This window comes from Pelodiscus sinensis, chromosome 29 (assembly GCF_049634645.1).
Source record: "Pelodiscus sinensis isolate JC-2024 chromosome 29, ASM4963464v1, whole genome shotgun sequence".
NCBI lineage: Eukaryota > Metazoa > Chordata > Testudines > Trionychidae > Pelodiscus > Pelodiscus sinensis.
Window position 1 is genome coordinate 9722110 of NC_134739.1, and position 18695 is coordinate 9740804.

At 45.3% G+C, this 18695-nt stretch overlaps 1 protein-coding gene across 4 annotated transcripts; it reads right to left on the bottom strand.

Annotated features, from left to right (window-relative positions):
- Nucleotides 1-3894: 3894 nt before the first annotated feature.
- On the bottom strand, nucleotides 3895-18065 carry CNP (2'',3''-cyclic nucleotide 3'' phosphodiesterase). Of its 4 annotated transcripts, XR_012898076.1 has the most exons (5): nucleotides 17913-18065; nucleotides 8840-9509; nucleotides 8127-8266; nucleotides 4933-6343; nucleotides 3895-4765 (listed from the first exon to the last, which is right to left on the bottom strand). XR_012898076.1 is itself a non-coding variant. In XM_075911568.1 (4 exons), the coding sequence occupies exons 1-4, from the start codon at nucleotides 17913-17915 to the stop codon at nucleotides 5891-5893; spliced, it is 1266 nt and encodes a 421-aa protein (XP_075767683.1). In that variant the 5' UTR covers nucleotides 17916-18065; the 3' UTR covers nucleotides 4839-5890. The 4 variants fall into 4 exon arrangements, 3 of the variants coding, with proteins under 3 accessions (XP_075767683.1, XP_006131004.1, XP_006131003.1); XM_075911568.1 differs by lacking the exon at nucleotides 3895-4765 and having other exon boundaries at nucleotides 4839-6343; XM_006130942.3 differs by lacking the exons at nucleotides 3895-4765; nucleotides 17913-18065 and adding an exon at nucleotides 16205-16496 and having other exon boundaries at nucleotides 4839-6343.
- Nucleotides 18066-18695: the final 630 nt, after the last annotated feature.

Here is an 18695-nt window from a genome sequence, read left to right on the forward strand (position 1 = left end):
GAGTGGGGCCAGAGCATACTGGCTACAAGCCCCACCCCCGGGGACTATAGAATAGTCAAGTAACCAATAAGAATTCATGAGGTTAATCGACTATCCAATTAACTGATATTTAACATCCCTAATCTGTACAATGGTAAATTACTAACAGCTGTATTTGGCACAACAGCAAAAGCCTTAATCTGTTTTAATTCTAAAAAGTAACTAAAAATGCCTCCATGCAGTTAGTTCCCTGTTCATGCAACCCCCATTATTTCCTGAGCAGCCTGGCTGTAGTTTTACAAGTAACAGTGGCTTTTTCCTTTGCTTGGAGTCTGTAAATCGAGTGGCTTTTAAATCCCCACTCCACATTCTGCCATGGGCACCTCATTAACAATCCTCTGGAGTGGGCATGAGCCAAAACAGAACCTTTGTCTTTCCCACCGCTGCAGGCAGTGATTCTGGTATGAAAAGGAATAAGTTATTCTTCTAAAGCCAGCAGATATGACAGAATACACAGAACAGAATTAAGGAGTCGGTATAGTCACTTGTGAGAACGCTCGGGACCAAAGACAAATGAGAGAAACTACAGAGCAGTATCTGGTTCCAGCCACAAACATCTACTGGAATAAAGTCAAAGTAACCTCAGTAATTTAAAAAAAATATTTGATGAAAGAAGAGAAGTGTTGAGTGTTTCGCTTTTCCCGGTGGTGCTCTTGTGATGGAACTACCACTGGGTTAATCTCAGGTAATCAAGCACAAGTCCATTCAAAATGAAAGCAGGAGGAGCTGCGTGTTGTTAAGTAGATGTGGTGTTTGGAGATCTCTTTGATTGGAATGTCTATGGTCTAGGGAGGCTACAATTAGACTGGCAAACCCAGGTATATTCCTCCTTCCCTTTTCTCAGCACTAGCTTTACTTCCAAGAATGGTAGGTCTGTTGGCAGTAACTCCTACAAGAAGTAATAGTAATCTGTCCAGGTACAGATACAACCTGAATTCCAAAACAGGGATGTAAGCGGGTAATTGAGTAAATTATTCACTCCCCCCCCCCCCCCCCCCTTCCTTGCTGCCTCTGATACAGAGGCAACCGGAGCAGCCTCTGCCTGCCGCATGGCTGGGGTTGGCATGAACCAGGACTAAGCAAGCCCAGCTTTGTCCCAACTCGCACCGGTCTAGGACCTACCCCCTGCTGCAGCCCTGCAGTTTAAATGTAGTGGGAACCAAGCTGCCTGCGCACTCAGCAAGTACTACATTTCAACTGCAGAGCTGCAGTGGGGTAGCTCCTGGACCAGTGCAAACTAGGACAGAGCGTATCGACTACACGATTAATCAGTTATCTGCCTCTTAACATCCTTACACCAAAAATGAGTTTTAAAGAACACTAGGTTGCTTCTAGCCCCGTTTCCAGGGGCTCTGTTTTGGCTAACTGTTGAGGAAGGAGTTGTCCTGCTCTTCAGTACACTTAGAGTTTTGCTCTAAGGATAGATTTTTATTGGAACTAAAGGCTTTGACTGTTTTGTAAATAATTGCATTAGTCCTATTTGCAAAGATTTGGGGGGCAGTGTAATTAAGTACTTCATGAATTTAGTCCCTGGAGTACTTTGGCATCCAGCTAGAGTGAGGATTGAGAGCCACTTTGCTGTTGTTGCTTTCCAGCAATCAGAGTTTAACCAAACAGGTCTTCAAATAAATGAATGACTGAGGTTTGTGCCTTGTCCCCTTGCTCCCTTCTCCCTCCCCTCCACTCAATTTGGGCAAATAAAGTTCATGCATCACATCTACTTTACATTTCCCTGGTCTAGTGCTAAGGCCCAACACCCTCAGTGCTAGAACTGGTTCTGAAAAGCAACAAACCCAAATGATAGAACTGTGACCCTGCTCTAAATCTCATGTCATTTACATGCAACAGCTATTCTGTTGGGAGCAGATTTTCACATTCTTACATATTCACCAGAATAGAGGAATGTATGCATGGTGGGATAAAAAGGAGGTAACATTTTTACTCTAGCCTGACCTAGTTTTTCCTATGTATGTGCAGTGAGATAAGATCTTCCCTTCTCTTGGTAAGCTGGCTACTGGCATACAGAACTGACCTCAGTCTGAATGGAGACTACAGGTTGAACCTCTCTAGTCCTGCACACTCTCATCTGGCAACTTACCTGGTCCAGTGTAATTCTTTGTGAGCTGGATTGTCCACTTATCATGGGTCTGGACAAGTTTCCCGCTGTCCCATAAAATGTGTTTACAGCCACCAGTCCTAGCACTCAGTGTTCTGTGCTGTGATTTAGCTCAAATTTACCTCTAATTGTCTTCTGAGAGCCCAGTAAGCAGTGGAAGAGTTGGTCATACTGCTAAACAATATTGACCTGGTTTGGCACCAGTCAGATCCCAAAAGTACCAGACTAGAGAGGTTCGACCTGTATTAGCTGGAGTGCTAAGAGCTTATCGTCCATTTCACAAGTGGTGCTGGGCTAACGCTTTGGTTGAATCAGGGATGGCACATAAAAATGTTGTAATTGTCAAGAGCTTGTATGTTTCCCTTCTGTGGCTGGACATGCAACACAACTCTAGTTCTGACCACTGCCACTCTTAAACTGATACCCTGTCTTAATCCCTGCTTTCACTTACTGGCTCCTGCTATCAAAGAAAAGTGCAAATGGTAAGAGTGTGAAGCAATGTTTTTGCTGTACAAAATGGCAACCTGAACACCATCTTGCATGCATAGTATCAGCTTTATTGTGAAAAGACTTCAAGCAGTACTAGAGAGAAAAGCAGATGCACTGATGTGAGGCTGCTCAGAGGACATTAGACCCCATGCTTTAGTATTTAACTGAATTTAAGGAATAGATTCTGTATGTTTACCTCAGTGTAAAGATTTAACCTTTCCATGGAGAGGAAAGGTAATTGCATGAAGCAAGAGCTTTTCTAAGCACTCGGCCTCTCCAAAGCAGGCTTTACATTGGTATAAACACTGTTGCTCTTTAGGCCCTTTACCGTTCTAGGATGTGAAGGGTTAAAAATGTGAATATTTGTTTTGTCATTTGACATTCATATGATGTGTTTATATGCAGAATCTCAACCAGACTGAAGCAAAACCGTATGCAATTGGTTTATTAAACTGTATATGATGTACAAACTAATAAACATTTAAATGATGAGCGTGTGACTGTTTTTGACCAGGCAAACAAGCCAGGCTCCCCAACTACCCCATGTTTTAAAGCTGGGGACCCTATTTTGAAAATTTCCCAGCAGGGGTTTTCAGCATATAACAGCCTGGGAGGAAGACTTGTGGGGTAGATGCTATTAAGAAAAAGGCATGGTTCCTCAAAATGATAAAGGCCAGGTCTAAGATAGACCCGGCAGTTTGGCTTAAGTACGTAAAATACATAGCTGGAGTCATTCTGTTGGCTTCCCTTTTCTCCTTGCAAAAGGAGTACTGGATGCCGGCAAGGGTGCCCTCTTGAGTTCAATTTAGCAAATCTCAACTAGACTCACTAAATCAAATACTGGAAGATCAATCGTGGTAGTGGCGCTGTAGACCAGGCCAAAGATGTACATAAGTTGGGCAGGGCCTTAGCTGAACACTAAGTTTCCTTTTATTCTGGGCTTCCCCTGTGGAACACACCATAGCTCTTGTCGGTCTACCACCAAGTTTGGCAGAGGCAGAGTTTCTCCTTTCAAGTGAAGGGAAAACAGAACCTGCCTCACTCGAAAGCAGAGTGTTGTCAGTGATCTCCCTTTGAAGCAGCAGGGCAGTTGGAAGGAGTTTACTGCTTTCTCCAATAAACCCAGCCTATTGCAGAATCTCATTTGGTAAGTGGCCTCTCTGTCCACACATGGCCACTTAGCAGTTAGGGTTGTGGTGACAGATCCTTTCCTGCGGTGAACCTTGCGTGTGCATGTCAGACACAGTCAACACATTAATACTGGGTTTATTTCAATACACTTTACAGTTCATGGGACATTACAGCCGTAACATGAGTTTAAAATGCTGTTCTGACCTGAATTGATTAGTTCAGCCAAATGTTACAGGAGGATAATGACAGCAAAAATCCATTGATCAGTAGGCAAGCAGCATTTGGCTCTGTTCATGAGTATAAACAAGTTTCAACCATAATTAAAGTGTCACAACTAAAATACTTGAACATTAGACCACAAGCTAGAAAAATGTAATTTGAGCAGGCTGTTATGCATAAATTTACAATGCCACCGTTATTGATTTCCTAAGTAATATGTTAGCTTTGTGTACTTCCATGCTTAACATTCAAAAGAATTAGACTTTGAATCCAAAGGAGGAAAACCTATTTTGCATGAAGTACAATGTAGTACTTCAGATATGATTTTAAAGTTAATAAAGGATCAGGAGTTAGAGATGGAAAAGACCTATTAGTTAATCTATTCCATCCCCCTGCCAGGGCAGGATTGTTCCCTATGGTATACACAGACTAGGTCTTTGTCCATCAGCAGCTAAATAGCTCTGCCTGCCATTTTCTGTGGACAACAGAGCAGATCGCATTGCTAGGACATTTTTCCCGATAAATTCTCCTTTTCATGATCTTACTCATACTAGTTCCATTTTTTTATCTTCAGTTTTAAAATGGGAAGTAAATCCCTCCCTCACTCACCAGTGCACTTTTCCCTTTTCTCACACCCAAGGAAGTCTTCATGTGCTACCTGAATGGTTTGAAGTTAGGGTATGCCACACTCTGCTAGTCATGGGGATACAAGAGTTTGACTTTTCCTAATGAAGATTCTTAAATGTCCCTAAGTACATACAAAAACCAGGACTATGTAGCACTTTAAAGACTAACAAGATGGTTTATTAGGTGATGAGCTTTCGTGGGCCAGACCCACTTCCTCCGGTCTGGCCCACGAAAGCTCATCACCTAATAAGCCATCTTGTTAGTCTTTAAAGTGCTACATAGTCCTGGTTTTTGTTTCAGCTACACCAGACTAACACGGCTACATTTCTATCCCTTAGTACATACCTAATCCTTGGGCTTGTAGACCAAAGCTGCTTAGAGTGCTTGTTGCCCTCCTACCTCTCAAAAATATTACCCATCACTGAGTCTGTCTAGACTACGGGGAAGATTCAAAAGGATATGCAAATTCCACAGGAATTTGCATATCTTCTTCCGGTCTCACTTTCGAAAGTGAAAGTAATCTAGATGCATTTTTTTGGCAACCCCCTTTTCCAAAAAGTCGTGTAAGCCTCATTTTTTGAGGAAAAGCAGCTTTTTGAAAAAGGGGGTTGTCCAAAAAAAGTGTCTAGATTACGTTCGCTTTCGAAAGTGAGACTGGAAGACGATATGCAAATTTCCATGGGAATTTGCATATCCTCTTTCGAATCGTCCCCGTAGTCTCGATGAGCTCTGTGGCTTAGGAGTTCTAGTCATTAGCTACCAAGGGCTGCATGAGCCATCAGCCTGTGGGGCACTGTACCAACTTCAAAGTTGGGCTGAACTTTCAGCTTCAACTCTCTTAGACTTACGGAATGAGAAGTAGCTAAAAGCTTTGGTCTACCACTGTTTAAATCAGTTATGATTTAGGATTGTGATTCAAAGGGAAATTAAAAAACATGTAGACTGTCAGGAATGATTCTGAGGAACAAACAAAAGGAAAGCGACCTCTACAACAATCTAGTATTTTAAAAGTCATTCAGCACTTCCCTTATTTAACTATTTGGTCCATTTAACTATCAGAAATAGTTGTTTAGCCACTTAGTTTTCCTTTACAGTCGGGTCCTCAATTTCTTTCCTGAGGACCAATACACTTTCCCAGTAGAGACATTTCATACTAGAATTGAAGAAGGGCTACGTTAGTACACGTAGAACTTTTTTTTACAACTTTATAAAGGTTACCCAAGTTATACCCATTTTTTAAAAATAAAAAACCCTGCACAGCTTGAGCACTTAGATGATAATGCAGGGATTAAAGGCAGAGCCTCGTTTGCTACTGCCCTGAGTAGGCACTAGCTTTCCCTTGCCATAGTAACCTGAGAAAACAGCCTTCACTTCAATCTTTTTAGACAAAAGGAGCATCCACATGCCATTGCCAAAGTACAGCAGTTTCCCTCCACCCAATTCCTCAACCTCATCACCTTTGTTCCCTGCCTTTTCCAGCTTGACAAACTCCAGCAAGTCAATCCCAGTCTGGACAGGTTCGATGCCATTGGCACATCCCAGGGTAATGTGAGCCCGGCTGCCTTTGGGCAAGTTGTCTATAGGCAGTATCTTGTCCACGTCTCCAGGCCACAGCAACAGTTCTTGCTCGCTCAGTTCCAGACGAGCACCCACCGTTTTTGTTGTGAGGAACAGTGCAGAGATAGTCAGGGTAAAGGCTTTTCCATAGGAAGCCTTCACAACCTAGGGAGAGAAGGGACCAAATGCTTTGAATCCAGAATAAAAGTGACACCATAATGCTCCTTCAGAAGTTTATAGTAACATCTACATCCAGACCGACTACTCTGCCTTTCCAATTGGATTCTTCACTGATCTCCTTTGCGGAATTCACACATTCCACGTAGATGCTACAAAGCATCCAATGTGTAACAGCTCTTCTCAACAACCACAGGGTCCTTCGCTTGCCATCTCCAAACACTCAATATGGTATGAAAACGACGTCGTGATTGCAGGTTACTATTTTCTCCTGTCCCCCCGCCCCACCCTTTGCTCATCTTAATTTTATATGTTTTCATTGGGATGTCATGCTAAGCTGGTATGTTACATAAGACAGAAGTAACAATTCCTTAATTCATGATTAAGGATGTTAAATTGCAGTTACCTGGCTAATCGTATAGTCCAGTGTTTCCCAATTTTATTTGGCCACGGAACCTTTTTAAGCTCAAAAGAATTTTGTGGAACCCCTAATAAGTCTCATATATGGAGCTGAAAAAGTAAGACCACAAATAAGGATAATAATGAACAAATGCTAACCAAGCTCATGAGATCAATACAAATGAAAACTTTTCAATAAAATTAATACATGTTTAAATTATTAAATGTTATTAAATGTTTAAATTAAATTATTAATTTTTTAAAAAAATCATTAAATGTTATTGTAATGACATTTTCTCATGCGATCCTTATTTTCACTTTGCAGAATCCCGGGGTTCCACAGAACACCATTTGGGAAACACTGCTATACGATTCGTCGATAGGACCGCTCTGCAGAGCCGCAGCAGGGATGGCTCCGGGAGCCACTCGCACTGCAGCTTTGCATTTTAAATACAGTAACAGCCACCGGGCTCTTACTACATTTAAAATGCAGAGGGGCAGTGTCCCAGACAAGCATGAGGTGGGAATGCTTGGTCCCAGCTCGCACTATGTCCAGCAGCCCCTGTCCACGGCGGACAGCCTTGGCCACCACAAACAGGGGCTGCTGCCTCCCCTTTGTGCAGGGGCAGGCAGTACCGTGGGGACAGTGCTCGGGGGAAACATCTTTTAAGCTAGCTCCCCTCCAATACTGGCTCCGGTTCCCCCCTCCTTGCTGCTGCAGAGGGCAGAGGAGGCAGAGGCACAGCGGGGAAACAGCTCGAGCAGGGTCTCAGCAACCCCTGCTCACATCAAAGGCTGAAGCGCTGCAGTGGGACCCTGCAGTCCCTGCTTGCACCATTTCCCACTGTGCCTCTGCCTCCCGACCTCTGTGGAGATGGTGCTGGGGGGAACTGGCTTTTAAGCTGGCTCTCTCCAATACAGGTGCCTGTTTCCCTCCCCCGCCACTTCTCTGATAGAGGCAGCAAGGGGAGAGGGAAACGACTAGTCGAGTCACTATTCCACTGTCCGATAAGTTTATTAGATAGTCGACTAGTCACTTGTTCGTGATTGCTCAAAACCAAGTCATTAGAGAAGAACTATAGTATTTATGGAAAAAGTCAAACTACCAGAACATGTAGTTTAGAAGCAACATGAAACACTTTCCAAATGCATCTCCCTGTCAGTGTTATTTCCTCAGTCCTGAGGAGTAACATCCTTACTGTTTCTTTGCACTACAAGGGCCAGCTTCACAAGTGTTGTTCCGAGGGGGACATACGCAGTTACACTATGGCTTTAGAAAGCTACACATACGCCACCCTTCTACCTTGGTAGATTTGGTGTAACATAAAACTTTAACACATTGTTTTGAAGAAAAACAAACCAAGACACTAACTTCTTGTTGTGCATATTCGTCAGCTCCCAAAGCCTTTCCAAAGTCAGTAAATTTTGTCGTACAGTGCAAAACGCCGGGTGGCCTTTTCGCAAAGTGGCCAGTCAGGTCCAATTTTATTTTGGGATCTTCGTCAGGAAGAACTGCAAGTGTAGATAAGCAAAATTACTACTGAGAAATTAATGATCATCCCCTGCAAATGCTCATTTACAAGGTGTTTAACTGTATTTAGCACCCGGAGTGTGCTAGACAACAGTAGAAAATTAAGTGTTCTTATAGTTTCGCAGTGCAAGCTTCCTTGCATTGCTAACCAGTTTGCCTCAGCTTGAATAGTACAAGGATCACTTTAGGGGCAATGTGATTAAGACCTTGGCCACTCTCTTCCAACTTACATCACAGAGATCACACGAAACAAGTTGGAATGGCTTGGATATTTCCAGTCTTGGGCTGCAGGCTCACTATCCCACTGTAAATCCCCTAAACATCAGATTCCAAAAACTTTACATTTGAGAGAGGGTGGGTTATGTTTTACTACATAAGTGATCTAAAGTTATTTCTGCTTTTTGGACAACATGTTGTTCTAATTAAATTCTTTAAATTATAATTTGTGGAGAAATGAGACAAAACTTTAAATGTTACTTTGAAAGCTGAGTGGGCAAATCTGTTTCCCTCTGGTTAGTAGAATAAAAAGCTTAGTAAAATATTTATACACGTACAGTACTTAGACTCCTTTTTGAATGCTTTAAGATTTCCTAACTCATCTAAAAAGGCTTGCCCAGTCTTCCTCAAATGCTCAGAGCTCTTTTTGCTCAAAAACCATCCATAATACACAGGCAGGAAATCTTTCTCCAAGCTTGGTTTCATCTTCTTCAGATCTTCAACAGATAGTTTCCATTGATTCTTATCCTTAAGCTGCAAGCAATCCATCTTCCAAGGTGTTTTGGGTTCCACAAAGAGGACTTCGTACTGGTATTTGTCAGCAATATCAAAGAGTTGATCTAGCCGTTCCCGTTCATGGTGAGTATCATCCACAACAACAACACTGATGTCTCGTTTGCAATAGTTGTCTAAATCCTCATCCAACTTTGAATAATCTTCAGGAATGGAGCTTCTTATTGCAGGTATAATTTTATAATTATCAGCAGAAATGACCTTGCAGGCATCCTTATACTGATCTTGAATAGCCCGGGCAAGGGTGGATTTTCCACTGCCAGGCAGGCCTCTTATGATAAAAACGGTTTTAGATTCTTTGACTGTAGAAATGGTAGCATCATCATCAAGGAATGGAAACTGCAGATTTTCAGGTCTGTCTTTTGATGATTGAGCAGACATTTTTCTAAATATTTTAGGCAGGAATGTATGGCTCTTCCGGCTAAAGCCTCTGTTCTGAAAGTTTAAAAAAAATGGTATGACTTTTTTGTGATAACAATCCAAAGAGCACTTTTTTATACACTAAACAATATATTACTGTTTGAGTCCTCACTAGACAGAAGCTGGAGTTTTGCTATTCAGATGTCCATAAATAGCCCATAGATGAGTTCAAATGACCTGATTATGTTATATGTCTGTGCCACCATTATTGGTATTAAATCTCAGCTGCCTTACTCCGCTTACACTGCTCTCAAAGTAACTCTTTGAATATGAATTTAGAAGAAAATTAAAATATAAGAGGTGTAGGCCAGTCCTGCCTGCTCATTTATCTGTAGATTATACCTTTTACCAGTTAGATCCTCACACTTGTTTCCAAGATGGCTTGTGTGGGGTTATGCCACTGCAAACTCCATGCTTATACTGATAATTTACCTCCCTCAAATTTTCACATAGGCTAGGTCTACACTATCGCTGTTTTTCAGAAAAAGCTACGCAAATTGCGAAGTACAATTTGCGTAGCATTTTCCGATTGCTTTTCCGCCATTTGGTCCAATCTAGCAGGGCCAAATGGCGGAAAAGTTTCCTCTTCTGGAGGAACCCTTATTCCTCATAGAACGAGGTATACAGGGCTCCACGAAAGAGCACGTTTGCTCTTCCGCAAAAAAAAAAAAAAGCGCGTAAGAGCAAATGCGTTCCCTGGACCCGGCGGAGTTTTTCCAGGATCCCAGAAAACCCCCGCAGTCTAGACATACCCATAGACACCAGTTTATGGATCAAACTCAGTTCAATCTATCTGAAACTAAAGAATCTGTAAGGCTGCCATATTTATAACTCTTGCTCAAAGAGACCATGCGCAGAAACTTAAATATAGCCTGAACTGCAGAAGTGAAAGTTTCATGCTACTGCCACAGCTGTTGATGCTGAGAAGATTATTTTTAAAACTAAAATTCAGAGATGAAAAAAGGTTTGCTTTGCTTTTGAGTCTGATATTTTAACAGATATTTTCCAGTTGTGCATGAGAGAGCACTTTGGAGAGAAGTCTGCCTGCAGGAGCGTGTACCTACTACTGCGTATCATGCCTGTGCTGACAGGCCTCCCTGGAAATGCCTCTGAGGTAAGATCTTTATTGGCAGGTTAACTGCCGCAGCGAAGAATAATTTTCTGTGTTGCTGTACTTGAGGCAAAGACTTTTAAAACTCCATAATATGCATTAGGTGAGACTGAAGGGAAAAGGAAAACCAAAACTAGTGCTGTCGCTTAGATTCTACAGAAGCAGATGCTACAGGAAAAGCCTAAGAGACAGATGTTTGCATGAGTTTGCCTGTCAATCTTTTGCACTGTAGGCAGGATTCACAATGGCATGTGGTTACTCTGGGAAGAAATTAATTAGAATTTTTCTATGCTGGAGTAATTTATCTATATTGCAATTATATACACAGGCCTCTGTGAAATCATAAGACATTTTGGGGTGGGACTTGATCCTGTGATGATGTATCATCATAAACTTGGCATTATGACATCACACAAGTTTCTCTGGCAATGTCCTGTGGAATCCCTGTAGGACCAAACGGAAGTTGGGAAGCGAAAGGAAAACGCATTATTAAAGGCACAAATATTTTCAATAGTACCAGCAGGAGCAAAGATGTTTGTAAATATAAATAGCCTCTCTTCAATTTCCTTCTCTGGGAGCATTTTGGCCACTGAGATTAGTTAACCTGCTAGGTATGGAGCAACAACTTGGCTCACCAATAGTGGTTTCACTACAGTTAGTGGAACTACGTACTAGATAAGTGAGCAATTTCACTGCTAACTCATTGGATCATCTTGTACTATTCAAGTATTTATTTGGTCTGTAGTGGAGGGGTAGTGCTTGACTCTGCTCACTGGTACTCCTGGAGTTAAGACACTCTAGGCAGGTTTGTGGAAACATTTTGTTTACATAATTCTCCCCACCCTTCTTATTTGGATTTCTTCACTTTCAGCAGTTTGGAACAAGGGTCGTGTATTCCTGTATGTATGAAAAATGCCTAGTATGCTTGTGGGTGCAACTAGACTATAAATCCCTTTAAAACTGATTTAAAGCTATAAAAAGTAAGATAATGAACTCAAAATATAGCTCTGTAACTGACTGGCCAGTATGTATTATCGGCAGATGTTAGGCAGAGTGCTTTCTAGAGAAAGTCACTCATTTACATTGAAAGGTGGCCTTGAGCCTTGTTTGGAGGAATGATATGGTCCACCTTGGAATTCTCTCAGGAGCTTGGCAGAGCCAATATTCCCTCATTCTCTCTTGGTAAGCACAGGCTGTTTTAATTCATTATGGAGGTACCTAGTGTTTCATGTCATGGGCCAGGGTCCTTTCTTGTCCACATCAAAGTTGTCTGAATGGAAGCAGTAACATTTCTTTTTAACATCTAAATGTTGAGTCAGATCTGACTTGTCAGGGACCATTTAACCTCAACAAGTGTGCAGGTAATAAGTGAGACAGTCAGAGGAAGTTAAGTGCTGTGACCATAAGAGAGCATTTGAGCAGGGCCTGCATATAGTATTTTAGTTGTGACTGGTTTGCAGTCAAACTATTATGATTAAAATAGCTGTTGGTGAAGAGCAGTAACTGAGGCTTTTTTAAGATGCAAACAAAAGAACAATAATAGAAAACACCCTCAGCCCCCATTGTTTATCAGCCAACTTTAAATAATAAGCTCTTTAATGAAACCAGGCCATATGCAAAATGGACAGACAATGGTAGCATACAAATAAGTCTTAAAGGAGCAGTTGGACAGTTTCTAATTAAACAATCTATTCAATTCAATGCAAGCTATGTCACTTCTCCCCTTCCCCACAATTTTCCCTACAAAGCTCCTATTTGTATGGAAACAAATATTTGGTGTCTCTTCCAGGAAAGAGGATGAATTTGTAGGAGCTGTAACAGTGTTTTACTCCCTGCTAAGAACTTGGGGGATAGAAAATGGTTTAATTTCTATTACACACAACCCACTGATGTTTTTCTAGAGTCCACTGGCATGGAGTTTAGGAGGAGCACCTCTCCTTCACATCCTGAGAGCACTGGTGGTCCATCAAAAGATTTTTTTTAAAAAGGGGTGGCATAAACCTTGCCACTCACACAGAAGCATAAAAGATTAGGGTTGGAAGAAACCTTAAGAGGTCATTTAGTCCAACCCCCTGCTCAAAGCAGGACCAATCCCAACTAAATCAACCCAGCCAGGCTTTGTCAAGCCTGGCCTTAAAAAAACTCCTAAGGAAGAAGATTCTACCACCTCACTAGACAACCCATTCCAGTGCTTCACCGCCCTCCAAGTGAAATAGTTCTTCCTAATTTCCAACCTAGATCTCCCCCACTGTAACTTGAGACCTTTACTTCTTGTTCTGCCATCTACCACCACTGAGAACAGTCTCTCCAGCCTCTCTGGAACCCCCCTTCAAGTAGTAGGAGGCTGCTATAAAGTTCTCCCTTCACTCTCAGCTTCTCATCATTTTTGTTCCCTTCCACTGGACTTTCTCCAGTTTGTCCGCATACTTTCTGTAGTGGGAGGGGGGGTCCAAAACTGGACACAGTGCTCCAGAGGCGGCCTCTCAATTGCTGAATAAAGGGGAATAATCACTTCCCTCAGTCTGATGGCAGTGCTCCTACATAATGGAGGTACATCACCTCAGTTGGCATCCCACCCTCGTTTAAGTAGTTTGGAATAGGGACCCTGTTTTTTACCATCTGTAATGGATAATATGCACCTAGGGAACTATATAAAAACTATATTCCAATGCAAATCCTGACAGCGGATTTGTAGCTGTGTTAGGGAGTCTAGTCTCTGGTCTCATCTTTAATCACAATACCCATGTCTGCAGGTGGAAAAAAGGTCACTTGGTTCAAAGAGTGCTGATTCCAGAAAGTGAGATTTGAACATTCATTTATAGCAGGGGTTCTCAAACTCTCGGCCCACAGGCCATCTATGGCCCAAGCACTTCCCCCATCTATGGCCCATTAAGTAGTTTGAAAAAGTTATGTAACCATTAGCCCAATCAACAGGGCTGCTGGCCCAGAGGGCTGGGAAGGTGGTGAGTGGCATGCAGAGGCTCACCCATGCACACTGCAGCAGCTAGGCCCCCAGCACCCACATAGTTCCAACCGCAGAGGGCACCACTCAGTCTGCAAAGCTGGACTGGCCACCTGCACTGTGATGTGAACTGCGCTGCCAGGGAGCTACCTGAGCTGATGCTCTTCTGCAGCCACTGGGGTACGGCCAGCGTGTTTGTTTCAGTTAACAAGGACATGTGCAAGGATATGGATGTTGAGGGGGGGTATCCCAGTGCAAGGACCTAGGGGTGCGAAGGTTAGGATTGAGTTTCAGGTCTTTTGTTAGGAGTCTGGTCTCCGTCAGTGTCTCCCCCTGTGTCCAGGAGCCCAATCAACTTGCATGGCCTGTATTGTCAACCCCAAGAATTCAAAACTCATGAGCCCTCTCACCCTCAAAAAGAGAGTGGCTTTTTGAAATTAGGGATGTGAAAATGTAACCATTTACACGGATAACCAAGCCTGGGTTAACATGAAGAGTTACACACAGCCCTCCCCTGCTGTGTCTCTATCAGAGGCAGCAGCATGGAAGTGGGAAGGCCAGGCAGGAGCCGCCTGCCCTCCACCCTTGCTGTTGCCTCAGATACAGAGGCACACCAGCAGGCGGGAGCTGCCTGCCTCCCCTTATGTAACTGTAACCACTGAAATTTTCAGCAGTTACAATTAAATGTGTTTTAACATCCCTACTTGACATCAGATAAAAATACACTTGGGGATCTTTTTATTTGGCATCTGGTGTTTGAGGTCTTTGGCTGAACTCAGGGCCCGTTTTCTACCTTTTCTCCACAAACCATTGGACCAAAAGTCTTCCTTTAAAAAAAAAAAAAAAAAAGGCAGCTGGGATTCTCTTCTAATACCCTACACCAACAAACAAGCATAACCTACTAAGTCAGAATCACAGTTGATAAGGGTGTATGAGGCATCAGGAAGTTAAGTTCCCAGATCTGGCTTAATTTCAATAATGTGGCTGGGACTTTCCAGGAAAAAAAAGTCCTCAATTATCAGGAGGCTTGTGATCAAAGCAGGAGAGTTGGTATCACTGATATTGGGTAAGTTTCAGAACATGAATGGTTTCACAGCTTACACCTAGGGAAGGCTCTGCACACACCTTCCCTGGACCACAGGAACATGCTGGTAGCTCCATGAAGCTAGCAGCTGGAAGCCACTCTAGCCTTACTGTGCTGACAGTGGGACCCCTGGCAGGGCCAGGGGTCGTGCGGGAGGTGGGGTAAGCATAGACCAACAGGCAGGGCTGGGGTTGTTTGGGAGATGCACATGAAGGTCCCCAGAACCCTGCCAGAGAAGGGTGTCTGCTGGCCCATTAGTAGGATTTGAGGACTGGCACTGGCTCTAAGGTAAATTGAGTTTGAGATCCCTGGTTTACAATCTCATTCAACAGGCATCATGTGCAGGACACTTGCTCAGGCTTATTTTGCCTGAGTAATTGTCCAGCAGTTGACTAAAATTTCAAACACTCCACACGGCAACAAACAGCCGTCTGCTATAGCACAAACATTGGGAAATACAATAGTTCAAGTTAGCATAGACCCACAATATACTTGTTAAACTTCCACAGCCAGCTACAAGGGGGATTGTAATGGTTTACGTAGCTGCAAGGCTATTATTCCCTAATGTCCTCTATTGACCCAGTCCTGCCACAGTGCCCCAGGTTTGGTTAAAAACTTCTGAAGAACAAAGGCTTTCCCTTTTCACTATAGTATGTGATACCAACTGTCAGCTATTTAACACCTCACTTTGCCAGAACCCCCTAAAAGTTCCTTGTTCCCCTTTTAACACTACATCCTGACATTAAGAAACAAGTACAGTAGCATATTGATACTGTTGCACAATCAGGAAATGTGAAAGTTTCCAGAAAGTTCATTTAATGTGTGGCAGCCTGCCACCTCTTTCCTCTAAGTAGGAATACAAGTCCTATCATCATCAACTTTGAAAACACGCACCTTTAGTACAGAAGGCACTTTTTAAAACGGAGAAACAACAGGAAATGTTTTAGGGGAAGAAAGTTCTAAGCTCGACTGGTGCAGTCAAATGTAGCTCTCATCTTACAAGTGGCTCTTTCTGAGCAGACATTTACATGCCAGCCAAGCCTTGGGGGGAATTCAACTGCAGGATATGGGCTAGTATCTGTTGCAGATTGTCTCCCTCCCCCACCTCACTTTCCTTTCACACCAAGCAAATTAAGAGTGGTAAAACAGTTTGAACATTTAGACACCAGTTAGACACAATCACAGTACAGATTGCAAATTATGGCACAGATCCTCCTTCACAGTCTCTAAAACTTTTTCCTCCTCTCATCATTACCAGCTGCCTGCAATGCATTTTAGTAACATTCAACTCTCACTCACTCAGCCCACAAAAGGTTCAGAGCCCCAAATAAAAGATGAGACCTTACGTTGTTAGGGGAGTGCCAGCACGCCTTCTCCGCCTCCACTACAAAGGCAGTGGCGATCTTAATATGACCGTTTGGTACACAGTTTTGTGCTCTACAAAGATAGCAAGCTGCTCGGAGCATACGTAGCATCAATCTGGCTTAGACAGTCACTACACAGCTTAGAATGTGTAGACGCTAGTGACAAAGACAAAATGAAACGAAACCTACCAGGGTCTCTGTGCTTTACACAGGTGCATAGTTGTATGAGAAATTCAGATGACTGGGGCGGTTGTTTCCTTCCTGTATTTACAGACATGCCATGTGGTGCTGAACACTGACTGTGGGGGCTGGTTCTAACATCTGTGTTTTAAAAGCTCTCCTGTGTTGGTGAGGGGTCATGAGGTCCATTCTGGTTGGACCCTGAATTTCCCCAGCCTGCGAGCCCCATGTGGGGACAGCAACGCAGGGGGGACTAGAAGTCCTGATTTTCGTACCAGTTCTGATAGCACGGCTTTGTCTTGTATAGGTGCCTACTGCCTCTTAACCGGTCCTGCTTTTTCACACTTGCGGGTCAAAACACACACTTCCCCAACCCACTATATGCAATGGATATGAATGTCTAGAAACTAGCAGAAACAAAAACAGGCCTGTGTAGCACTTTAAAGACTAACAAGATGGTTTAATGTTAGTCTTTAAAGTGCTACACCATCCTGTTTTTTGTTTCAGCTGCACCAGACTAACATGGCTACATTTCTACCACTAGAAACTAGCAGTCCAGCAAAGAACTTGCTGACTCCCTCTCTACCCTGCTCCTAGGAAGTGGCTGCCCACCAGCTGAGAGGGTTTGGGGGGGGGGGGCGAAATAGTTCATTGCATTGTTACCCCAGGGGCTCCACCTGCATTGTAGAAAGGCCATGACAATGTGCATGAAGGGGGTTCCCATTCACCAGAACAGCTCTCGTCACTCCCCCCATGACCCCTCTGTCCCCACAGCACATGGGCCCCTGCACCCCCCATAGCCCCCCACACACAAACATCCCATAGCACCCCACACACCACCCCCACAAGCCCCCCCACATCCCCATAGCTCTCTACAGCCCCCCATACCACCCTATAGCCCCCCATGACCCCCCACACACCACCCCCATAGCTCCCCACAGCCCCCCACGACCCACCACACACCACCCCCATAGCTCCCCACAGCCCTCCATAACCTCCCACACCACCCCCATAGCTCCCCACGGTCCCCCCACACAACACCCCCATAGCGCCCCACAGCTCCCCACGGTCCCCCCACACAACACCCCCATAGCTCCCCACAGCCCCCCCATAACCCCCCACACCACCCCCATAGCTCCCCACGGCCCCCCCACACCACCCCCATAGCTCCCCACAGCCCCCCCATAACCCCCCACACCACCCCCATAGCTCCCCACGGCCCCCCCATAACCCCCCACACCACCCCCATAGCTCCCCACGGCCCCCCCCACACAACACCCCCATAGCTCCCACAGCCCCCCCATGACACCACCCCCATAGCTCCCCATGGCCCCCCCACACCACCCCATAGCTCCCCACAGCCCCCCCATAACCCCCCACACCACCCCCATAGCTCCCCACGGTCCCCCCACACAACACCCCCATAGCGCCCCACAGCTCCCCACGGTCCCCCCACACAACACCCCCATAGCTCCCCACAGCCCCCCCCATAACCCCCCACACCACCCCCATAGCTCCCCACGGCCCCCCCACACCACCCCATAGCTCCCCACAGCCCCCCCATAACCCCCCACACCACCCCCATAGCTCCCCACGGCCCCCCCACACAACACCCCCATAGCTCCCCACGGCCCCCCCACACCACCCCCATAGCTCCCCACAGCCCCCCCAGACTCCCCCCTCCCTATAGCGCCCCCCGGCGGCCCGGCCCGCTCACCATGGCGAGGGCGGCGCTCGGGCTGCGCGTGCCGAGCGGAGGGGACGCGGCTGTGTGCCGGGCCCGCCCGCCGCCACATTCATACCCCGGCCCGGGTGGGCGGGCGCGCGCCAGGAGAGGGCGGGAGGACGGGAGCGCCCAGTGCGCATGCGCTAGCCCCAGGCCTGTGGCGCCGCTGCTCCTAGCGGCCAGGCTGCGCATTGCAGCCCCCTCTGGCTGGCCACGGAGCCGCGGGGCCTCTTGCAAAAGGTGACGGGCGTAGCCTCCCTCCCCCTACCGGCCGGGTGGTGCGAGAGCTCCTGCAGCTGCTGAGCAGGCAGATACCTGCGCTCTCACACGGTAGTCTGAGCTCTCTGCTTTCGGCAATGAGCTAGTTACCATTGTTGCCCTTGAAAGTATCATCAGCCAAGGTAGCACCCGTTGAGATTAATGGTGCAGGGCGTGGAGCGGTTCCACACTCCCAGCCAAGTCAGGCAGACATCACTTGCAGCGCATGCATGTGCTGGTTTGCCTGTTAGGCGTTGGGCTTTTTTGTTTGTTTGCTGCCTGTGAACGGCTAAGGCTTTAACTTTTTCTGAACCTGGGCCTATAGGGAACAACTGAGAGGTCTGGCTGTGCACACCCAGACCTGTGCCTGGCTTTCCAATCACTGTGCCCCCAGCTCCCACGGAGAAGGCACCACCGGGGAACTCCCGCCCCCATTGCAAAGACAGCACTGGCTGTGAGTCACTACAGTTCACACTCTCAAGGAACAAGCTACGGACGTCTGTTCACATCATTTAT

Excerpts from the sequence above, each read along its gene's own strand:
- CNP (XM_006130941.4), bottom strand. The coding sequence starts at position 16,126 with ATGCTACGTATGCTCCGAGCAGCTTGCTATCTTTGTAGAGCACAAAAC. Across the intron at positions 8,267-8,839 it reads CAAAAAGGAGTCTAAGTACT|TTCTTCCTGACGAAGATCCC; the intron begins GTACGTGTATAA and ends CTACACTTGCAG. Across the intron at positions 6,344-8,126 it reads ACGAATATGCACAACAAGAA|GTTGTGAAGGCTTCCTATGG; the intron begins GTTAGTGTCTTG and ends TTCTCTCCCTAG.